This window comes from Dendropsophus ebraccatus, chromosome 3 (genome assembly GCF_027789765.1).
Source record: "Dendropsophus ebraccatus isolate aDenEbr1 chromosome 3, aDenEbr1.pat, whole genome shotgun sequence".
Lineage (NCBI taxonomy): Eukaryota > Metazoa > Chordata > Amphibia > Anura > Hylidae > Dendropsophus > Dendropsophus ebraccatus.
Genome location: NC_091456.1, coordinates 88,437,764 through 88,461,473, shown reverse-complemented (window position 1 = coordinate 88,461,473; position 23,710 = coordinate 88,437,764). Strand labels below are relative to the sequence as shown.

At 42.4% G+C, this 23,710-nt stretch overlaps 1 protein-coding gene across 1 annotated transcript; it reads left to right on the top strand.

The window, feature by feature from the left end:
- Window positions 1-1,836: 1,836 nt before the first annotated feature.
- LOC138785821 (glyoxylate reductase/hydroxypyruvate reductase-like) lies at window positions 1,837-22,432 on the top strand. The gene is made up of 9 exons (XM_069962190.1): window positions 1,837-2,042; window positions 5,831-5,961; window positions 7,662-7,734; window positions 8,530-8,646; window positions 11,164-11,252; window positions 11,807-11,911; window positions 18,444-18,579; window positions 20,662-20,792; window positions 22,180-22,432. The coding sequence occupies exons 1-9, from the start codon at window positions 1,876-1,878 to the stop codon at window positions 22,305-22,307; spliced, it is 1,077 nt and encodes a 358-aa protein (XP_069818291.1). The 5' UTR covers window positions 1,837-1,875; the 3' UTR covers window positions 22,308-22,432.
- Window positions 22,433-23,710: the final 1,278 nt, after the last annotated feature.

Here is a 23,710-nt window from a genome sequence, read left to right as displayed (position 1 = left end):
ATTAAATCAGCTTCCGTCCTTTTCTGCAGCTGCGGAATTGCATTGACTTTAATGCAGTGCCGCCTGCTGTGTTCCCACTTTGTTATTTTAACATCAGTTTGTAACGCCTATTATTTTCGAACGCTGTTTTTGGAAGTTTCTCCCATCTGCACACAGGATTTTTATAGCTCATCCAGAGTAACTAGCTGGAATGCGTCATAGCTCATCTTTTATCCAGGTTAATTGCAACCCAATAGAGTACTAGAACATCCTGCACAGTTTTCCCCAGTAAACCTATACTTTTAGGGTACTATTACACAAAGTGATTATTGGCCCTACTTGGCCGATTACCAGCCATTTTGCCAGATAATCATTCACTCTAATAGCTCAAGCAAAAAAGACAACAATCAGCCAACATGCATGATGTCAACTGATTGTTGTCCTCCTGCATGAACCAAAAAGCAGATAACGATAGCGACAGTATGCTGGCTGTGGCTCCATGTAATATGAGCCGCTTCAGCAGATTGCCACTATCTTATATGGGCTACCCATAAGATCTAAAGATCATCCGGGCAGCCCAGCGTGTGTAATAGCTCTGACTGAGAATGAGGAGCAAGGAGCAAGCAAGCAATGTCCTGACAGGTCGGCACTTGCTTTCTCCGAATATCGGGCTGTGTAATACGGCCCCTAGGGCCCTATTCCACTAAACAATTATCGTTCAGATTATCGTTAAATCGTTCGAATCTAAACGATAATCGTTTGGTTGAAATGCAGTTAACGATTAACGACCGAACGAGAAATTGTTGATCGCTTTATAAGGGCCCTATTCCACCGGATGATTATCGTTTGCATAATCGTTAACGATCTTAAACGACCGCTATTGCGAAAGACCTGAAAACTCATTTCCATGGAACGATAATCGTTACTTATGATCGTAATTGCGATTGTTTTTTCTTCGCTATTTATTCGCTATTGCTTTTGTATCTATTGCGAACGACCGAACAATGTCTTATTCAATGCGAACGTTTTGCGAACGAGCAACAATAAAAATAGGTCCAGGTCTTATAAGGGCCCTATTCCACCGTACGATTATCATTTGCATAATCGTTAACGATTAACGATCTCAAACGATCACTATTGTGAAAGACCTGAAAACGTTCTCTCATTTCAATAGAACGATAATTGTTACTTATGATCGTAAGTGCGATCGTTTTTTCTTCACTATTGCGTTCGTATCTATTGCAAACGATCGAATGGTGTCTTATTCAATGCGAACGATTTGCGAACGTTTTGCGAAGGAGCAACGATAAAAATAGGTCCAGGTCTTATAAAGCGACCACGATTTCTCGTTCGGTCGCTAATCGTTAACTGCATTTCAACCGAACGATTATCGTTTAGATTCGAACGATTTAACGATAATCTGAACGATAATCGTCCGGTGGAATAGGGAATGAGTGAACGTTTTCAGGTCTTTCGCAATAGCGGTCGTTTGAGATCGTTAATCGTTAACGATTATGCAAACGATAATCGTCTGGTGGAATAGGGCCCTTACTCTAGTATCGTAATTACTTCCTTTTATAATCATTGCATTCACACATATGAAGTTTCATTCAATTTCAATGAAATTATTTTGTTTGGTCAATTAGTGTATTTCCACATCTTCCCCAAGGTATACCTTATACATTAGAGGAGAGAATTAGGACTGTAACAGACTTGTGTACAACTGATTAATAATCTACCAGCACTGAAAAGAGGTCAGGAGTGTAAATGGCAAATATTCATTGGCTACAAAATCCACTTTCCTCCCACTGTTTACTCAAGTCCCCAAACCTGGTCATCTGGCACAAGTTAGATCCAAAGTCCTCCAGAATTTGTGTTAATATCATTCTATTTGTTATGTGGATTTACAGTCATTTAAAGGTTCCCCTGAGGACATTAGTTGCAGATCTCCATACCTGCTGCAGATCACAAGCAATGAAGGCTTCAGGAAAACACTTACCGAAGGTTTATATAACAAGAAGAATTCCACCAGATGGTATGAAGATTCTACGTCAATCAGGATGGTGAGCAGAAATGTAATACGGTTTCCTGTAACAGGTCAGATTGAGGGGCGAGTCGAGAGTAAAGCGCACAGCCATACACTTCTCCCGTCAATATCTAGTGATTGGCAAGGTCTCAGCAGCGAGACCCCAACCGATCAAGACATGTGACATGTGACAAGTAAGATTACTGCCTTTAATCTATGCCTGCTATAAGCTGGTAAAGATTCAGCTATGATTACCTGGTGTAAGTTCTCTAAAAAGGGGGGCCAGTGCAGCATAAAAAGTGCCCAAAAGTCACACATTTTTAAAAGTGGCATACTTCAGCTATTAAATGTACCCCAAAGTCTTTAGAGATGGTTGTATAGCTTTGTAATTACATTTTAGTACATGAACTAGTGCTAATCTTAGTTACAGCACAGAGATGCATTTATATTTCTGCCAGCTTCAGATCTTCACAAAAAGCTCTGTGCATACATTCAGCCTGGCTGGAATATTAGGAGATTTGAGCTCTGAAGCCAGAAGAAATACGAATGCAATGTTGAACTCTAAAAATCATTGTAAGCTGGCACTCAGTACAAGATAAGTACTGCAATGTGTCTAGAAAATACAGCCCTTTATGTAGATTCATTCTATTTTTACCCAACTGTAAAATTGTGTTAAATTGTAAGGATATGCTTCAAGTCCAGCACAACGTATATAATGCTGTTAATCTAGCAACATCCCCTTATACAATGTAGCATTCTGAATGCAATGCACAATGCTAAACCTTTAGTGACACAATGATGGTAAGAAACATGGTTAAAAAAAAAAGAAGTGGTAGGCTGTATTTAGGAAAGATGAACAAGAGATTTGATGAAAATGATGCATCAAAGAGCTAAGCAATTTGTGATGTTTGTGTGAATTTATTGACATGTGTTACTACTATATATACTGCCATGCATGTAGAACTATGAGGGCAGCAGTGAATGCCATTTTAATGAAAATAATCTTACTTTTCTTGGTTATTCTTATAACAGTATCATGAATTTTCACATTTTAACTAAGGAACACCACATTATATTTACATGGATTTGCTATGCCACACATAAAGCACTTTTAGGTCTTCTGCACCGATATCCGTCTTATACTTTGAGATGGGCAGCAGCAACGTGTAAAATCCAGTGTTAGGTAAAATATGGTTAATATGTTGCTGAGATGAGGGCACAGGTTTATTTACAGGACTGCACTAAAGGAGAAGACACAGTTAATGATTATATGAATTTTTATGCACCTGAACACTGTGAACTGCAGCAACTGGGACAGTGCAGTTCAGATTGGAAACCAAGAACTCAATTGGCGGGAGCTCGAGGCTTCTGATAGGTTTCCCATGGCTGCCTGTCTGTCTATGACATAAGGCATTCCTTAAAGGTAACCTGTCATCATGACAATGCTATCTAATCTATCACCACCATGTTATAGAGCAGGAACAACCGAGCAGATTGATATGTATCTTTGTAGGAAAATATTCAGTATAATATGTAACATGTTGATTAAAATCCCTGATCATTCTCTGTTAAAGGAGAAGTCCAGGGTAGAAGGGAACATAACAAACTATTCCAACTCATCTGTCCTGTGCCTCTCCAACACTGGGCCCCGACATATCCTGCAGAGCTGACGTCACAACCTGGTTGATGGATTGCCCACTTTGCAGCACTGTCCCACCCCAGTCACTGACTAGCTATCTCTGATTGGCTGAGCATGCAATCCATCAGCTGAGACAGGTATTATCACAACTCGAAGATTACATATAAAGTGGTGCCTGTATTACAAGCATAATTCCTTTCGGGGGCTGTGCTTGTAATCCAAATTCACTCTTAAACCAAAGCAAATTTTCCTGTAAGAAATCGATGAAATGCAGACAATTGGTTCCACACCCCAAAATAATGATTTTTATTATTCTGAAGAACATGTAAGAGAAATTAAAAAAACATTTAGAAATGTTACAGTATAAGTTACTGTACAGTACAGCAATCAGCATGTGGTGTATAATGTAATGAAACTTGCAGCAGTGTGTATAGCTGAGTGTAACTGCAGGTAGATTAAAGCAACAGTGTGTATAGCTGAGTGTGAGTGCAGGCACATTATAGCAGGAAGGGAGAGGATGGCAAACACGATGACTGACAAAGACTGCAGTCATTGACCCCGATATGCAGACCATGCCCCTCCCCCACTCGCCCTCCCACCCAGTACAGGGAGCTCTTAATCCAAAGAAATGCTCTTAAACCAAGTCACAATTTTGAAAAACTGTGAGCTCTTCTTGCAAATGCTCCTTATCCAAGTTACTCTTAAACCAAGGTACCATACCACAAGTTTACTGCACAGAACATATTGGGGGACATGTATCATCTGGCGTTCCGGGGGTTTTCGGCGGAAATTGCCGATTTGCGCAATATTTTATTTGCAAATGGCCGATTTGCGAATAAAATATTCGCAAATTGGCACTTTCTGCCGGGTACGCCAGGGGGCGGGGAGGGGGTGTGAAGGGGGCAAAACGGAGGGCGCGGACTCAGAGTCCGCACTATTCACCATCCGTTCCGCAAAAAGATACGCCGAAAACCTACTCCAGTCCTCAGCTGGCGTTGGTTTTCGGCGGTGCGCACCAGAGCGCACGGTATTATGTAGAGGCAGTCCGCCTCTACATAAATCCCCGTAGCGCCGGAGATACGGGGACATTTATAAGTCGGGCGTAAAAAACGCCGGACTTAATAAATGTCCCCCATTGACTTCAAGCCCCTTATGTACCTGATAAGGGCACATGGTTAGCACCGGCATGCATATTCCTGTAGCTTTGCCCTTTTTTTAAACCCTGCCAGATTCCCACCTCCTGCGTTGGTTTCTGTATGCAAACCAGGTATTTCTATGTACTGGAGGTGAGCCCGACACTCCACTACTATGATATGCCGTCCCCTCTGTGACGCGCCTCATTAAGAATCAAGACTGGCAATATTACGGATGAAGGGTATATCAGAGTACTGGGGGTGCCAGGCCCACCTCCAGTGTATAGTGTATATCAGAAAGCGTTGCAGATGGCGGAAACCTGGTGGTGGTTTAAAATGTAGACTTCTCCACTGGGATGTACACGCTGGCACCGACAAGGTAGTATGATTTTTTTCAATGATCTAAGTAGTACGTTCGCTTTAACACTTCCAGAACATTACACTAGAGGACAAAGAAGAATTAGTACCCTTGTGACTGTCCCCTTTGCCCTACCAGGCTACCAGTGAAACCACACTGACATTGGACTCCTCCAGCAAGCTGGCAGCAATGTGTCCTGTCAGCAGTCTGGCGTTGCTGTTGTGTAATCATGGCAGAAATCTATATCTGCTCATGAGCAGGTGTGGATTTCTGCGCCCGCTGTTTGGCAGGAGCAGGAAAGGGTGGATTCAACGGTGTGCGCTTCTTAATAAATCCAGTGTGGCGATTGGGGGTGGGGCCTAATTTAACACCAGCTTACAAGTACGCCATTCTTCGTAAAGGTCCTCCCATGGTACAAAGCAAGTGCACAAAATAGCAAAGGACAACCAAACATGAGCAGCAAGTGCTGACAGAAATTAATATAAAGGGGGCATCACCAAAATACCATAGGAGGGTTAAAAGGGGTTACCCTCACTTTAAAAGTGGCTCCAGTTTTGCACAAGTTTTTATTACATGAACTAGTTATTTTTACATTTAAGGGATTGCATATTTAGCGAAACATTTTTTTTTACTGTTCTCATACCTGTATACTCTTTGCAAAATAATTTTTAAATGATGTTTTTTTTTACTGACAGCTGTGATATTGAGCAGTGGGACTCTGATGATCCAGTACCACGTTCTGAACTTCTGAAGAAAGTTGTTGGAATTCAGGGATTGTACTGTCTATTGACTGAGAAGATTGACAAGGAACTATTAGATGCTGCAGGTAGGATTTTCTGTTATTGTTTTTAACTTGGGAGAAGATGGGGTTGACAGTAGTCGGGTAAAGGGGGTCTATGGATATGATTAGCATATGCACTGGGAACTTCCCTTAATATATTTTGCAAAATTACCTTCTACTCTTGAATTGCCCACTCTTTATCTCATATTTCTAACGGCTTGTTGTCTAGGTTACCAAACACCACCCTGCTCTAAAAGCAGTGGTCAGACTGATACACTTTAATTAATTTGGGCCATTGTATATGGGAGGGAAAGAGAAGGTATATCAAGACAAGCCCTACAAGTTTAACAATGTTAGTTGAGATGGGAATAGCCCTTTTAAGGGGTACTTTATCTGGGGCCCCTTTTTTCACAATTACTAGGGAGCGGTAGGTGAAAACAATTACATTCACTTACCTCCCCGGCTCAAGTGATGCTGCCCGGATCCCGCTGCTCCAGTCCCCGGTCTCCAGCCACTTCCTGATCTGAGATGGAGCTGTAGACGTGATACACGCCGGCAGGGGGCGGATTAACTTTACCATAGGCCCCAGGCTGTTCAACAAGCCTGGGCCCCCCCACCCCACTGTAACTATGGCAGCACTAGCGTGGCTAGACAGATAATTTCATCATGTCCTGATTTGTGCAAAATTGACATAAAAAACTGTGATTTTTTTGCAAATCATGGCGGAAGTGTAGCCAGGAGACAGTACACCACTGAAAGTATAAGTCTTTTTGGGTGGTCATGGGCCCCCCAGGAGCTCAGGGCCCCAGGCTACCACCCGAAACGCCCCTATTATAATCCACTACTGCACGCCGGCTCAGCCATTCAGCGACAGTAGAGGTGTCCCACCACTGCTGCTAAATGACTGAGCTGGCTTGAGACATCACAGCTCAGACTTGTCTCAGACCAGAAAACGGCCGAGGAGCGGAGTGGCAGAATGCTGGTGGCAGGGCTGGAGCCAGTGAGGGAATTGAATGTAATTGTTTTCACGCACCCCCTGCCCAGGAATGATGCACTGGAGGCAGGGCTATTCCCCTCATCTGCCCCACGCACACACTGCCTTCTCATGAATAATCATCCGGAGCTCTGATGAGTACCGGAGCAATGTCATAGCAGAGCGCCACCTCAATATTTATGGGAAGGCAGTCCGCAGGTGGGGTGGATGATATCACCGAGAATGGTAGTCCAATTCACATACTAATTAAACTGAAGAATGGCACAGAGGATAAGGGTGAGAAAGTAACCTTCATTTTTCAAGGTCCCGTGCCTTGTGGGAACATAACAGCAGGTTAGAGTCTTCTAACCTGTAGTTGATTTCCCTTTATAGACAATAGGGCACTCCCCCCAAAAAACAGGTTACATTTACAGAGACAATAATACTTCTTTACTGTATGGGTCACATGCGATAAAGTCATTGCAGATTTTCTGTCTCGATTTTTGGGCACAGAATCTGCGTGTTTTTAAATCTACACCAAATGATGTGAATATTGATGCAGATCTGTTGCTGCGGTATATAAAATGGAAAAAAATAAGTGAGACATCCACAGTTTTGTTGTTTTTTTTTTTTCTCTTTTTCTAACAATTATAACTTACATTTTTCCATTTACAGAGCAATATAAGGGCTTGTTTTTCCAAGACCAGAAACAGGCATAGATTTTGATTGAAACAATTATTTAAGCTGATTAATCAGTTATGTCATTTTACAGGTCCAAGCTTGAAAGTGGTCAGCACCATGTCTGTCGGATATGACCATTTGTCACTTGAAGAATTAAAAAAACGGTAATTTTTCAGTATCTACCAAGTTCATGGTGTTTTAGCACAAGGGGCCATGTGTAGCACTGCACTAAGAGGATGTTATGGTAAACACAAAAAATGTTTTCATGGAAAAAAGACCAATGTAACTGGCTACAATTTTGAGGTTAAACAGGTCAGGAGACCTCTTCATCATACGGAATAAATAGTATACTTTTGTTATGGTGACACCAGGGGAAGAAAATAGACATATATTTGCATTGTATATCTTAGAAATGCTTGTAGTTCAGATAAATAAATAAAAAAATCAAATTTACATAGCAGCCATTCATATGAACAAGGCTGTCTTTATGAGACATTGCCACTAAATGACCAACAAATGTCACTGGATGTGTGTAATTTTTCATATGCTTGGACATCAAACCAAAAGCTGTAAATTGTAAGCCTGAAGCCTCAATATGTATAAGTCCAAGAAACACTGCAAAAGATGTGTCAGAGGGAAGCCTAAAACTGCTTGAATTATTTGTCTGGGAGCACCTCAGAAGCATATAAGCTGATCACTCCGGATCTGATGCAGATTGTAACCATTTGAAATGCTCTGATTTACTTTGGGTCAAAATCACTGCAAATTTTCTACATCTAAATTGGGGCACATCCACAGAAAATCTGCAGTGTGTGAACATACCCCTTGCTATATGCACTGAACATGCTCAAATAGATAGCATTCTTACCTTAATTATTTTCATCATTTATTATAAAAGTTTATTGCAAGATAGTTGTGTGTTTTATGTTGTTTTTAATCTTGTATATTTTGGTTCTCAGAAGCATTCGAGTTGGATTTACGCCTGACGTTTTAACAGAAGCCGTTGCTGAGCTTACAGTAGCGTTGCTGCTTGCAACATCTCGAAGGCTAATTGAGGCTGTGGATGAAGCAAGGAGGTCATATAGATAAGCTTACATAAAGGGAAACCATAGGATATTGTAATCTTGTTTGCAACTCCAGTTCATGCCATTATGATTCCCCTAGTTTCCCTAAAGACATCACAAATGCCTTGTTTTATCTCCACTAAAGGACATATTTTAGACCAGTGCTTCTCAAACTTTTTCTACTGGAGCCTCACCCAACAGACCAAGGCAATGCCTGGGCCTCACCAGACTGACCAAGAGGGTGTCTGGGCCTCACTATTTGTGGTGAAAGTCCATTTAAAGGCTGAAAATATTGCTAGGGCTACCTTTCACCTATCTCCCAAGTTCTATATGCTAATAAAGCAAGTACAAAATATATTAATAATGTTACTAAAATGGAAATTTTTGCATACAGCAAAAGGACTGTGCTGATCATAGTTACTTTTATGAAAACTGTCTCCCCAGCTAGGCCTCACCAACAACTAGGGGGCGCCTCACTGGTGAGGCCCGCCTCACAGTTTGAGAAGCACTGTTTTAGACTTTAACATCAATTTGTTTAATGTATCCAGTTTTAGAACGTATTTATCTGGACAGAAAGAAAATTGTTATACGTGTTATAACAAGAATACAATTTACCAATGAGATGCCTAATTTCATACCAATGTTATATAACCTCACGCAGTGGCGTAGCTACCATAGAGGCAGGGTAGGCAGCTGCTATGGGGCCCAGTGCAGCAGGGGGGCCCTAGAGAGAAGGTAAGAGCCACCCTGTGTTCTTCTTGTTAACCCCTTATGTACTGCAGTGTGTAAGTGACCCAATGTTTACTTAAATTCTGTACCCCCCCAAAAAAGGGTTAACAAGCATAAGACAAAGAGATCTCTGCTTCACTGCACTGATAACCCCTAAACTCTGTTCTACGGCTGCTGCAATCAAGTAAGAAAATGTACAGATCTCTGTGCAGAGGTCAGGGGTTATCAGTGCACAAGCAGTAAAGCAGATACCTCCTTGTCTTTTGAACTTTAGGTCACTTACACACTGCAGTACATAAGGGGGGAAAGCAAAAGGTAGTTTTCTCCTGCACCTATGTATTTAACCATAAGGGCCTCTAATGGGCTCTTATAGTTAAAAACAGTGGACTTACAGAGCCATCAGCTCTCTGCTCTGCCAGTCACTTTTGTAGCTGCAGGATTCTACCTCTGGCCACAAGAGATTTTATTTTTTGCCACATTACTGAGACTACATATATACACACACACAGTGCTTTGTGTTGTACATAGGGGAGGGGGGCCCTTACAGTTTTTTGCTATGGGGCCCCGTAAATCCAAGTTTTGCCCCTGCTCATGGACCTCATGTTCCTCTTATTCATCCTACATTCACTTCCATCAGTTATTAGGCTTTTCCAGTATTTTAATTAAAAAAGGCTACATTCAAGAATGCGAAAAATAAAAAAAATAAAAACATATACTTACTCTGAATTTACAGTTAGGTCCTACAGTGTGCTAATGATGGTGCAGTCAGTCAATGGCCTCAGGGGACACGTAGCACAAGCCTGTTCTCAGGCTAGGGCTTCACAGTGAACATAGTAGGATGATAGTAGACAGTATTGTAAGAAGTTATAGGAAAGATGGCTGTATTGTCCTGTTATGTCAAAAACATATCTAATCTAAGCCTTGGAGCACTGCAAGGCATTGATAGATGCCCTAACAGCAACATAGAATGAAACCCAATGTTCCAACGGCTTGTCTCATGACATTACTATGGAATTTATATTTCATTACAAAATTTGATAGATCTGTTGACTTTATACCAGACATTTTATTGTAACCAAGTATATCCAGGGGATGTTATAGATTATTCAAATAGGCACCGCACATTCAGCAAAGTTTGCATAAATCAGTTGAATGTACTAAATATTTCTTGTTCCCTTCTCCTAAACTGGTAATTCCCTCTGCAAAAACTGCTCAAAAAAGTCCATGGAGAGGGGAGGGGGAAAGGAGGGAGGGGCTGGGGCGCCGGGGCTCAAGCATCTAGTAGTACAGGGAAGGGGACGTGCAGCCCATCAGCTATTGTAGAACTACAATTTCCATCATGTCTGAACAACCAAAGTGTTGGTTGTGGCTGTCCATGCATGATGGGAATTGTAGTTTTGCAACAGCTGGAGGGCTGCAGGTCTGTCTTTCCTGTTGTAGCGCATATTATATCTGTGCCTATAGCTTGATTCACACCTTACATTTTTCAGTACTGCTCTGTAATGTTCTCCACGTTATTGCTACTTCTGAGGGTGTACTATAAAGACATAGAATCACAGAATGCCCTGCTCTGTGTGTGTTTAGTGTACAGGAGGCATCATAGCAGCTAGTCTCTATCTATATCTCAGGACAACCAAAAATTAGAGTCAGAAAAACTGGTGAAAACTCCCTTATACATGTTATAATGTTATATGTTATAATGGACATAAACAGTGCTACCTCTAATGTAGACAAAAAGATTCTTATATTTAGAGATTGAAAGTGGGTTTACTGTCTAACTCCCATTTGATCTTTACTTAGTGGAGGATGGGGAACATGGAAACCACTATGGATGTGTGGGAGTGGACTTTCCAAAAGTACTGTTGGAATCCTAGGCTTAGGACGAATAGGTGAGTAATATAGCTAAGGTAACTAGTGTACCTAGTGTAAATACAGTACATTTTAGGGTACATACATGCGGCTACAATCAACAAAAAATCAACACCAAGTTTTACATACAAATCAATGTGTTTGTGCATTAAAATTCTTCTCCAATCAACTTCAGAAAAATCTGTGCAGTTTTCAAAAGAAGTTTTGCAGACTTTTCAGCATGGAAAATAAAATTACATGTCACTTTTGTGCTTGTCTTCATGTGAATTCTGCCTTTGAACTCAATGGGAGATTTAAAATAGGCACAGACTTTACATGCAGATTCCACATGTATTTAAAACAAAGCTATCCGGGTCCAGTCTTGTGCTGGTTGAAAAAAAAAAAAGACTCAAATGCAGGATGTCCCGGTCATCTGTTCTCAAAGATAGGGCAGTCATAAGTAAATAGCAAACATGCTTTACACCATATACCCTGCTGATTTAGATTTAGAAAAATATAACAGTGACCCTTTAAAAACAATTAATATGATACAAAATCATTAACACTGTTTTCTTTTATTTGGTATTTATTGTAGGTGAAGCTATTGTAAGCCGTTTGAAGCCATTTGGTGTCAGCAAATTTCTATACTATGATATTGCACCCCGGCATGAATTAGCAACAAAGATCTCGGCAGAATATGGTAAGAATTGCTTCAGCCTCAACCATACAATGAAGTTGAAATAACAACCTTTATCTGGGGGCAAACACAATGTCTTGTGTTGACTGTTTGTTTGGACGTCTGTCAAATGGCCAAAAAAAGATGCTGTGTGGTTGTGGCCTTCTAGTGTAATAATACTATGCTATCATGTGTCTGATGTTATTTTAAGCAACAGATACCTCCACTCCAAACCTTGGATAACATCGGGCGCAGGTTCAAGATAAGTGTTAAAAATAGTTATAAAAATGTATTTATTAAAACAAATGTTTTAATAAATAAATTTTTATAACTATTTTTAACACTTATCTTAAACCTGCGCCCGATGTTATCCAAGGTTTGGAGTGGAGGTATCTGTTGCTTTGAGTAACCAATTTGGTCCCTGGGAGTGGCTGCGGTTCATTTACCTACATACTATTGCTGAGAGTTGTGCCTTGCATTTACACAACTCATTCAGGTGAGAGTCTCCAATTTCTCTCGCACTAGTTGTAACTGTGGAAATCACACTATGGAGCGCTGTTCACATTTGTATTTATGATGTTATTTTGACAACCGTGTGCTCAGGCTTGAAATACACAACACTATATGCTTAAAGCGACTCTGTACCCACAATCTGACTCCCCAAAACCGCTTGTACCTTCGAATAGCTGCTTTTAATCCAAGATCTGTCCTGGGGTCCGTTTAGCAGGTGATGCAGTTAATGTCCTAAAAAGCAACTTTTAAACTTGCAGCCCTGTGTCAAATTGGCGTGGCCTACAGTGTGTGTCCATCCTAGGATTGCAACGCCCCTCCGTCCCTCCTCATCACTAGGAATGCCCCCGGACAGGATTTTTCCTATTCCTAACCTGAACACTGCACAGGTGCTTTAACGATCCTCATGTGCTGTGTTCACACAGGTGATGAATAGGAGAAGTTGTTCTTGGGGCGTTCCTAATGATGAAGAGGGTGGGGAGGAGGGATGGAGAGGTGTTGCAAGCCTAGGGCATAGACACTCTAGGCCACACCAATTTGACACAGGGCTGCAAGTTTAAAAGTTGTTTATTATGACAATAACTGCATCACCTGCCGAACAGACCCCAGGACAGATCTTAGATTAAAAGCAGCTATCCAAAGGTACAAGTGGTTTTGGGGGGGAGCAGATTGTGAGTACAGAGTCGCTTTAAATTGCATTTGAATATAGTGCTCAATGTACTATATATGTTAATAACTTCTAGAACTAATCATTCAAAATTACTTAAAACCTTGGTGACCAATTGGGTCATAATGATTGGGTTTGAAGATTTAGGTAATTGTTACACAAACAAGAAATATGTCCATGTGTGTAAAAAAAATCAGGGCCTTCTCAGGTTATGGGCAGTGTCAGCAGTCAAGGTGGCATACAGGGTGGTGCCAGTGGAAGACTGGCGTGGGATCCAACTGCAATTGCCAGTTCTGTTAGAAAAAGAGGTCCTGTTGAGCCTAGCAGCTTTACTAAACCCAAAGACACTGGACTTAAAGGAATTTGAAGGAAGCATTAAGACTCCTGGGGTTGACACGCCCCAGAGCAGTGAGAAGAGCCAGTCAGGGGCAGCATCTGGCTGCAGTACAGGATCGTACTGCATGGCTATGGAGGTAGAAAATTTGAGAGATGACAAGTTTGTCCCAGATTACAAAGATGACGACGTTGCAGACCTCACGTGGAATCTACGTCCACAAATGACATCCTCTGCCTCATCATCAGAGGATAAAGCTGGGTCTCTGCCACCGACCCAGTGACAGGTCCCATCCAAAGTTTCAGGGTCAGGAGGGAAAAGGGTTAGGCATAGAGCATCAGCCAAAAGCACTCAATGGGTACCGCGAGAAGAGGCCACCAGTGTGCCATCCACTGACATCAGCAGTGTGGCAATTCTTCCATTTTGGTGGCGAAAAAGATCATTCCATCATCTGTAATATCTGTAACTATAAAGTCGGTTGGAGTTTGAGTCCAAACCCAGGCACCACTTCTATGCTTCAGCAAATGGAGTGCCACCAAACCCACTCAGTGGAAAAAAAGGGACCCCCAGGGCGTGTGCCAGTCTCCATAACAGTAAAATTCCCAATAAAATATTCCCCCACCTAAAGTAATATTATTTTTTCTTTAAATACCAAGTAATTTTACCCCTTACATCAAAAATTAATAGGATAATCCTGTAGCAAATACCCATAGTCAATATATATGGGGGGATATTTATCAAACTGGTGTAAAGTAGAATTGTCTCAGTTGCTACTAGCAACCAATCAGATTCTACCTTTCATTTTTCAAGGAATCTGTCAGGCTGGGGAGACACGGACAAGACAGTGAGCCCTGAACTTGCCCCAACCAATGTGCCTACTTGCCACGCACGGCCCTAAACGGCCGCGGACCACCACGGAGTCGGTCCCTACACTGAGTCAGCTAGCCAAGTCAAAAACAAACGGACAACTCAATACAAAATCAGAAAGAGAGCGGCTAGTCGGAGGTCAGGCAAAAGGTCAGAAAACTGGCAGAGCAATAGCAAGGGAATTAGGACATGGGGAACGCTGGGAAAGGAGCAGGGGAGCTGGGGCTAGTAACAACTAATAGCCAGCTCAGAATGCTGGGCTTACCTTCTATTTATACAGGATCAGGAACTGAGTCCAGCAGTTGCTTGAACCAGCCCCTGATCCTCCAAACAGCTCACCTGCCAGCAGCACGTTAACCCTGAAGCTGCCAAGGCACAACAGGCGAGATAGGTGGGGCTGAACATACCTAAAAGTTCAGACAGGATTCAGGAATGCACCAACTCAGCGCCTATTTGCACTATATATATATGCAGCCTCTGGGAATACAGATAGAGGGATTGTCTCTGACTTGACTGGAATAGACTTGAAATAAACTGACTTGATTAGCTTGACTTTAGTTGATAACCTGCGGTGGTAACAGTGGACTGCCAGTGAGGAGCTAGGGGCCCTATCCAAACCATAAAGTACTCAGCTGTGGGGCCTTTAGAGTACAGTACCTACACCCACTTTCCGCATATTGCTGATTATGTGCACTAATCAGGAACCTAGGGTACAGCCATCTGTTGGAAAGACCCCTAAGCAGGGGCCTAGCTAAAATGTCATGGGCCCTGGTGCAAAAGGTCAACTTGGGGGCCCCCCCCCCTTGACAAGTGACACCATACCACTCCAAACCTACATATCCCCCCAACAGCCTCACTCTACGCTGCCATTGCATAATACTACTGTACTGTTACTACATAAAATCTACTATATAAGGCCAATATTCTCTCGCAGCAGTGACAACTGTGTTCTGCAGACTTTTTGGGTATAAACCCACACACCATATAAGCAGCGTATTTACTGCTGCGATACGCAGCAAATACGCAGCAAACACGCAGCAAATACACAGCAAAAACGCAGCAGATTATATCTAAATAACTGAACACAGCATGAAATCTGTACCAACAAATCTGCTGCATATTTGCTGCCTATTTGTTGCGTATCTGCTGTTTATACAGTGTGTGGGTTTGTACCCTTTAAGTGATACTTCCAGTAACTCACCGGGGACGTTGTCTCTTCTTGTGACCTTTTTGCAAATCAGAGTTCTTCACTCGTCCAAACATTCTCCTCATCTCTACACAAACTCCCCATGTTTATTACTTCACACAGTATCAGTACTCCTCTGTACCCCCATATAAGCAATCGTGCTCAATATGTCCCTCCAAACAGTAGACAAGCCCCCTCTGTGCTTCCATATAGTATGGAGTTCCTGTGTGTACAGTATGTAGGACCCCTCTGTGCATCCCCCTGTAAGTAGTCCCCCAGGTAATTATCCCCCAACCCCACCCCACCCCCAGTAAGTTGTTATATCCATGTAGGCAGTCTCTCCCCTCCTAAAGGTAAATTGCCCCCTTGTCACATAGGATGTAAGACCCCCTCCCCTGTGATATTCCACCGCGCCATGCTAGCCCTGTGGATATTGCCCCTCATGTAAGTATTGCTGCCCCCTGGAGGTTGTAATATAAAAAAAAGGAAAACAATTAAAAAAGAAAACATACTCACCTGGCTCAGCAGTCCTCAGGCATTCCTTCTTCCTCCCTAGTGTGGGCTGAAGGTGCGCCATGCGTGGCATTGGTAGGTGGAGCATCCACTGGAGGATCAGGAACTAAGGGTGTGGGCCTGGCAGAGGATGGCACTAGTACACAAAAAACGGCGCACCACACACATACGCACACAGCACACAGGCACACCACACACCCAGGACATAGCACACAAACACAGGCCCACCACACACACAGGACACAGCACACAAGCACAGGCACACCACTCATACAACCACAGGCCCACCCCACTCAGAGGACACAGCACACAAGCACAGGCACACCACTCATACAACCACAAGCCCACCCCACTCACAGGACACAGCACACAAGCACCGGCCCACAAGCACACCACACACACAAACACAGGCCCACCACACACTCGCAGCACTATACACACAGTACAGGCCACCACACTCGCAGCACTATACACACAGCACAGGCCACCACACACACAGCACTATACACACAGCACAGGTCACCACACATACAGCACTATACACACAGCACAGGTCACCACACACGCACACAGCACTATACACACAGCACAGGCCACCACACACACAGCACTATACACACAGCACAAGCTACCACACTCACAGCACTATACACACAGCACAGGCCACCACACACACAGCACAGGCCACCACACACACAGCACTATACACACAGCATAGGCCACCACACACACAGCACTATACACACAGCATAGGCCACCACACACACAGCACAGGCCACCACACACCCAGCACTATACACACAGCACAGGCCAACACACACACAGCACAGGCCACCACACAGGCACCGGCACCACAGAGACAGAGCATGGTGACCGGGCAGGAAGTGCGGGTGATTAACGTGCTGGGCCCCCACTTGGCTCCGATGCTCGCGGAGAATGGGTGGGACGCAGGCAGGCACTACTCGGCTCCAGCGCCTGGCCAGGACGGGTGGGATGTGAGGGGGTCAGGTGCTGCTTGGCTTGGCTCACAGCTGACACAACTAGGGATGAAGTGTGCTGAAAGAAAAAAAAAGTTCTGCATACACACTGTGATTCAGTGCACGAACCCACAAATGGGTCCTGGCAGTAGTGGATTATATTAGGGCCCTAAGCTACTGGGGGCCCATGGCCACCCAAAAAGACTTTCAATGGTGTATTATCTCCTTACTACAGTTCGGCCAAGATTTGCAAAAGAAATTGCTGCTTTTTTACCACAATTTTTCAAAACTCAGGGCATCATGACATTAGCTATCCTGTATTATCAACACCACGCTAGTGCTTCCATAGTTACAGTGGGGTGGGGGGGCCCAGCCTTGTTGAACAGCCCCGGCCTATGGTAAAGTTAATCCACCCCAGGCCCTGGTCAAATGTCCTCAGTAGGCTCTCTCTTGTACATGAGGCAAGAGAGTTTCTGAGTTAGCCCTTAGTTACTCCTCCTTCAACCGTGCTAGACAGGAAAGAATACATAGTGACACCTTGTGGTTGGAACGCAAACTATATAATTCAGCCCTAGAGCATATAGACACATAAGTACATGCTATTTAAAAGCAGTGGAAACCCGCTCTGGGACACTGCAGGTTATAATGGGAGTCTGCCAACTATCCAGGTTCTTCTTTTTTATGTTTACAATATTTTACATAAAATAAGCCATTTAGCATGGTACATCCCGATCATAGCTTACACTAGAGTTATATCTTTGGCTGCAATGTAAGTGTACAATGGGGTAAATCATTTATAGATTTGTATTGTAATAAACAGTGTATTACTATATCCTCCATGTGTCCTAATGATTACCAGTCTAGGAAGGCAAACAGCACATTCTTTTGGCCTCCATTGGGTTAATGCTCTGGAATCAAGGGCACTTAAAAAATGAAAATAATTATAACAATGAAGCCCACTGGATATGCTTGGTGTATATGCTGGAAACTTTTCTTGGCTTATACAGCAAGGGTCAGGGCCATGAAATAATATAAACAGAGCCATAAAGTGTAACTGTTATTTAAATGTCATTTTTCAGATATCAATAAGTATCAATAGTACAAGCGATTTTAAGAAACTCTGTAATGGGTTTTATTAAGCTAAAGAGTTTCCTTCTGTAGTCCAGAAACTGTTTTGCAGCCTCCTCCCTAACTTCAGAAAAAGCAGGATTTCTGTGTTCATTATGGTATAAGGAGGGTATGAGTGAGCATAGAAAGGAGAAAAGAAGCCCTGCACAGCACAATATCCTGCAATCTTATCTTTCTGACCTATGAATCTAGCGATTTAGGTGCCCAGACTGTCTCCAAACTGTACAGCTGTACAGAGTTTTTTAAAATCACTTGTACTATTGATTTCTGCGAAAAAATATTTTAAATGCCAGTTACACTTTAAAAACATGATATATAAAGCAGATTAACAGCACTGCATATTAGTAACCATTGAATCTGTGCGACTTTTACAGTTTCCATGCTTGAACTGGCCCAGCGGTCCGATTTCCTTCTTGTGTGCTGTGCATTAACACCTGAAACACATGAGATATGCAATAAACAGCTCTTCTCCAACATGAAAAGAAATGCAATCTTCATAAATACTAGCAGGTAATGATAATGATAAGACTGGTCCGGGGGTTATATACATTGTTAGACTTAGTACATAGTGTCATGTATAGGACTGTGTTTCCACAGATACATTTAAAATGTGTTTCCCAAACATGGTGGAGACCATGCCCCTCATTTCTTTCTCAATAGACACGCAATGGTACTTATAATATGGGCAACATTGCACAGTTATTGCACATATGTGGACACATAGCCTAACACTAGGGCAGCACCTACTCTTTTATCGGTTACTCAAAAAAAAACGCAGTAAAGTCTTTGTCTATAGCAATTTATTTAGTAGCTGGAAAATTTCTTTAAAATCTCTACACTAGGTACATTGCTTATGACTTTTTTATTCACTACATGCTGGGATTTCTGAATAATTTTTAAAGTAGTAGCTATCTTTTTCAGCCATAGAGTAATATGAGAATGTCCTCAAAATCTCAAGGTTTTGGTTACTGTATAAGGCTATGTTCACACGCTGTGAACAACCGGCTGTTCCGTGACTTAAGTACCGGCCAGGTGATCTTTTCGGCCACGGGGCTCTGATGCTGGCGCATCAGCTTGCGCCCGCATCAGAGCTTCCCATAGCCCACAGTGAAGCAAGCGGCCGGAGCCGCTTGCTTCACTGTGTGAACTGACAGGTCTTTCTGAGGCCGGAATTCACTGAATTCACTGAATTCCGGTCGCAGAAAACTGACACGTCAATTTTTTCCAGCGCCGCACGGGATCCCGGACGGAGCGCATACGATGTGTGTACCCCACAAAACTATGGCAGTAGTTCTTCGGCGAGAACTACGGCCGTAGTTTCACGTAGTGTGAACATAGCCTAAAAAAGTAAAAATACTAGTGTTAAGGAAGTATGCTCAGTCGAACATAGTGCTCGATGCTCGACTGAGCACCAATCACCTCAGGGAGCACTTTAAAGTGTCCCTGTTGTTTAAATTTTTTTTTTGGCAGAAGTCAATAGTACAGGTGATTTTAAGAAACTTTGTAATTGGGTTTATTAGCCCAAAAAATGCATTTTTATCATGATAAAGCAGTTTGAAGCTCCCCCCCCAGGACAACAAAGAGTTAATTTACAGCTACATCACCAGGCTATCTCCTCTAACAGTCAGTACTGACCTCTCTGACCTCTGAATACTGCTTTCATTCAGCTCCCCGCTGTGTAATCCTTTGTTTTCTGTTCTCTGCTGCTGACTTATCTCCCTCCTTTCTCCTCCCCCCTCCCCCCTTCATAGAACAGACAGGGCCCGACTGAGGTAAAAGAGTTGAGATTTCCTGATAATGAGCAGTGGATGAGAGAGAGGAGGGAGGGGGGGGCCTGGGTAAAGGCTTTTTAAATGCAGATAATGGCAAAAATATAAATAAATAACAGTAACACTTTAAATATTTACCCTACAGTAGTGTGAATATTTAAACACTTTCAGAGCTCCTGGCATCTTCATTCATTAGGATGGTGGAAACTCCAAAACTGTTTAAGGGTACAGAATAAGTAAAAAACAATAAAGCAGCCATACTTACCTGTCCACACTCCTGCTGATGCTGGCTTACTCCGGTCCCCTGCTCATTGACAGCCCACTCAGCCAATCACTAGCTACACAGTGATTAGTGGAGCGGGCTGTCAGTGAGAGGGAGGCTGTAGCCGGCATCAGAGGGCATCGGGAGGAGCACAGAAAGGTAAGTATGGCTACCTATTGCATTTTTTGCTCTAATTTTCATATATTTTGTTTCTTGAAGGGATGTTTAAATGAAATGTACAAAAATTTCAATGAAAACATTTAATAGATTCGGTTTTGGTCAATATTTACCCAAAACCAGTAGTGGAACAAAGACTGTGGGGGAGATTTATCAAACTGGTGTAAAGTAGAATTGTCTTAGTTGCCCCTAGCAACCAATCAGATTCCACCTTTCATTTTTCAAGAAATCTGTGAAGAATGAAAGGTGGAATCTGATTGGTTGCTAGGGGCAACTAAGACAATTCTACTTTACACCAGTTTGATAAATCTCCTCCAAAATGCCTATTGCTTCCTACTTTTGTTTAGTACTTTAATTGAGCAATGCAATCTCTTCATCACACAGAGGAGCTGTAGTAAACCAAGAGGATCTTTATCAGGCCTTGAAGTCTAAGCAGATTGCAGCTGCAGGTCTTGATGTAACAGTACCCGAGCCGCTTCCTACAGATCATCCTCTCTTCAAACTCAAAAACTGTGGTATGTTGTTTTCTGACAATATTTCAGGTTTAACTTGTATCTGAATTTTTGTTTTGTTTTTAAGCACAACTTAAATAAAATATAAATTTTCAAGATGGCGCTGCCTGGGAAACTACATCTCCTGGCACATCCTTTACTACTACAAGCCAACAAAGACAGAGGTCACATGATGTGTCCAACTTCATCTGTGATTTGGGTTAGCAATCGCTTTCTTTAGCTAACCAAGCCACAGAAACAGAGGTCACATGTCCTCCATCTTGGAGGGTAGGGGGGAGAGCGATCAGAGCGAGATGGAGAGGACTCTGCACTGAGGATTTTGCCTGTCTAAAGGGGATAAGTTAGCGTAGAGAGAAATGAAATGAAACAATAACAAAAATTTATGTTAGTTGCAAAGAGGGGAGGAATGTGCATTTAATAGAACTAACAATTTCTTGGAGTGAATACCCCTTTAAGGGATTTAGAGTGCTGTACATTTTTTTTTTTAATTCCATAGAAACTAATTGACTCTGGGGGCAGAGACCCCCCTACTTGTGATTGAAAGAGGCTCCAGTGGTCAGACCTCCACCAATCAACTAATTATCACCTACCCTGTGGATGGTTAATAATGTTTAAACCTGTTATAACTCTTTAAAAAAAGATTTCCCCAATGGTATATGTATATCCCTTCCTCCAATGTTTTAACACAATACATGACCTGTGATGTCACTAGTTTCCTCTTCTAATGACGTCCATATACTAGACAAGCAATGACAGCCCCCTAGCCCATAAGCTACTGTAGGTGTATGGGACCAGAAGTTTAAATATATCACTTATTTGATGTGAGCGGTGAGGTGACAATAGGATGTTGATGACAATTCAGGATGTTTTGAGTGGTCCCATTATAATGAGTCTGTGGTTATAGATGCATGTCATATCAATGGATTTCTGATCAATTGGAATTTTTGTGAAACAATCAACTAATCAATATAACATGAATGTTACAAAATGTAGGAAAAGGCGGCACTCCAATTTTAGTGAATAAAAGTGGTTTAGTTTATTCACCCAGCTTGCATGCTGGGTGAATAAACTAAACCACTTTTATTCACTAAAATTGGAGTGCCGCCTTTTCCTACATTTTGCAAGATTACCTTCGGGACCTGGGTCTGGGACCGTGAGGCTGTGCACCCTCCCTGAGCCTCTGAGCCGCACAGTGCCGTTCTGCAAACAGTTATTAACATGAATGTTAGGTAGAACCGTCTCTTCAACCCCTCACTTATCGTCTACCTTATGACTGATTGGCTCCACTCTATATCAATGGACTATATGAATCTGGGCCTATTAGTCAAGCTTATAGCGATGAGACTACTGCTGTAATGCACTTCTGACTCCCTGTTTCTTTCCTTTTCAGTCATTCTTCCTCACATTGCTAGTGCCACTGTGGAAACACGGAATGCCATGGCGGCCCTTGCAGCAAATAACTTATTAGCAGGACTGAAAGGCGACTCAATGCCCAAAGAAGTACCGCTGAATTCATAAAGTGTCCTGGGTGTCACATCCACAGGATCAAGCGAGCAAATATCTACATGTGTGACTATATTGGCAGTAATGAGATTAAATGATTGTTATAGCTATGGATACTAAATATACAAAGATTGAAATAATGCCTAATTTCTCATCTATATAAACTTGTTTAAGGGTTGTTTATGAGTCAAATATAAGTCAGTAAGGGTCCATTTACACAGACAGATTTATCTGACATATTTTTGAAGTCAAAGCCAGAAATGGATTTCAAAAGAGACAAGATCTCAGTATTTCCTTTATGGCCTGTTCCCTGTTAATGGTCTGTTCCTGGCTTTGGCTTTAAAAATCAGATAAAGTCAGATAAATCTCTCAGTGTAAATGCACCATAAGTAAGTGTCCCCACAGTGTCTTTGTATAAGTAAATGACAATCATGGTTAACAAGCAAGTATAGTAAAACTCAGCTTTTAATAAGTATAAATGTATAAAAAGTTATATCATAGGAATGTGGTATGCATAATTGCAGTTCCACAGCTGTAGGTGTTTCATGAAGGATGACGAGATGAAGGAAGGACGAAGTTGTGTCTGGTGGTGAAAGTGCTAGGCCCTACTCTGCCCCTGCCTACGAATCTATGGACCCCATGGTATGGGCGTCCCTTGGCCAGGCAGGGCTAACCCTACATAACCTGGGTCAATGATGTGTGTCTCTTTGAAAAGAGGAGAAATCTCAATCTTTGCTTTATTACCTGTTCCCTGTTTATAGTCTCTTCCTGGCTTTGGCTTCAAAAATATGTCAGATAAATCTATCTGTGTAAACGCACCCTCGGGATGGAACATTTAGGGGGAGATTTATCAAACATGGTGTAAAGTTAAACTGGCTCAGTTGCCCCTAGCAACCAATCAGATTCCACTTATCATTCCTCACAGACTCTGGAAAATGAAAGGTGGAATCTAATTGGTTGCTAGGGGCAACTGAGCCAGTTTCACTTTACACCATGTTTGATAAATCTCCCCCTAAGTGCTTATTTCTGGCGAGGTGCTAACACCTGGCACCAATGTCAGACAGCTATTGCATAAACAGCTGGGTGAGGCCACCTCTGCTCTTGTACTCTGCTTGAATGTGGTGGCCAGCAGGAATCCTGCTCTCTACATTAATGTGGGAGCCACATCTACCAGACATTAATGGCACAACCTGTGGATATGCCATAAAAGTTCATGGTAGAAATACCCCTTTAAGGAATCAGGTTCTAGGGCTAATTTACACAACAGTATTTAGGGTGTATGGGTCTTGAAGGTGGTGCTGATGGGCTGTACTAACCAAGTACAATGGGTTATGGGTGGTGCTGATGAGCTGTACTAACCAAGTACAATGGGTTATGGGTGGTGCTGATGGGCTGTACTAACCAAGTACAATAGGTTA

Bases quoted from the DNA above. Each gene is read 5' to 3' on its own strand.
- LOC138785821 (XM_069962190.1), top strand. From the start codon at position 1,876: ATGTGGATTTACAGTCATTTAAAGGTTCCCCTGAGGACATTAGTTGCA. The intron at 5,962-7,661 runs GTAGGATTTTCT...GTCATTTTACAG, and splicing joins GGAACTATTAGATGCTGCAG to GTCCAAGCTTGAAAGTGGTC. The intron at 18,580-20,661 runs GTAATGATAATG...TTCATCACACAG, and splicing joins ATCTTCATAAATACTAGCAG to AGGAGCTGTAGTAAACCAAG.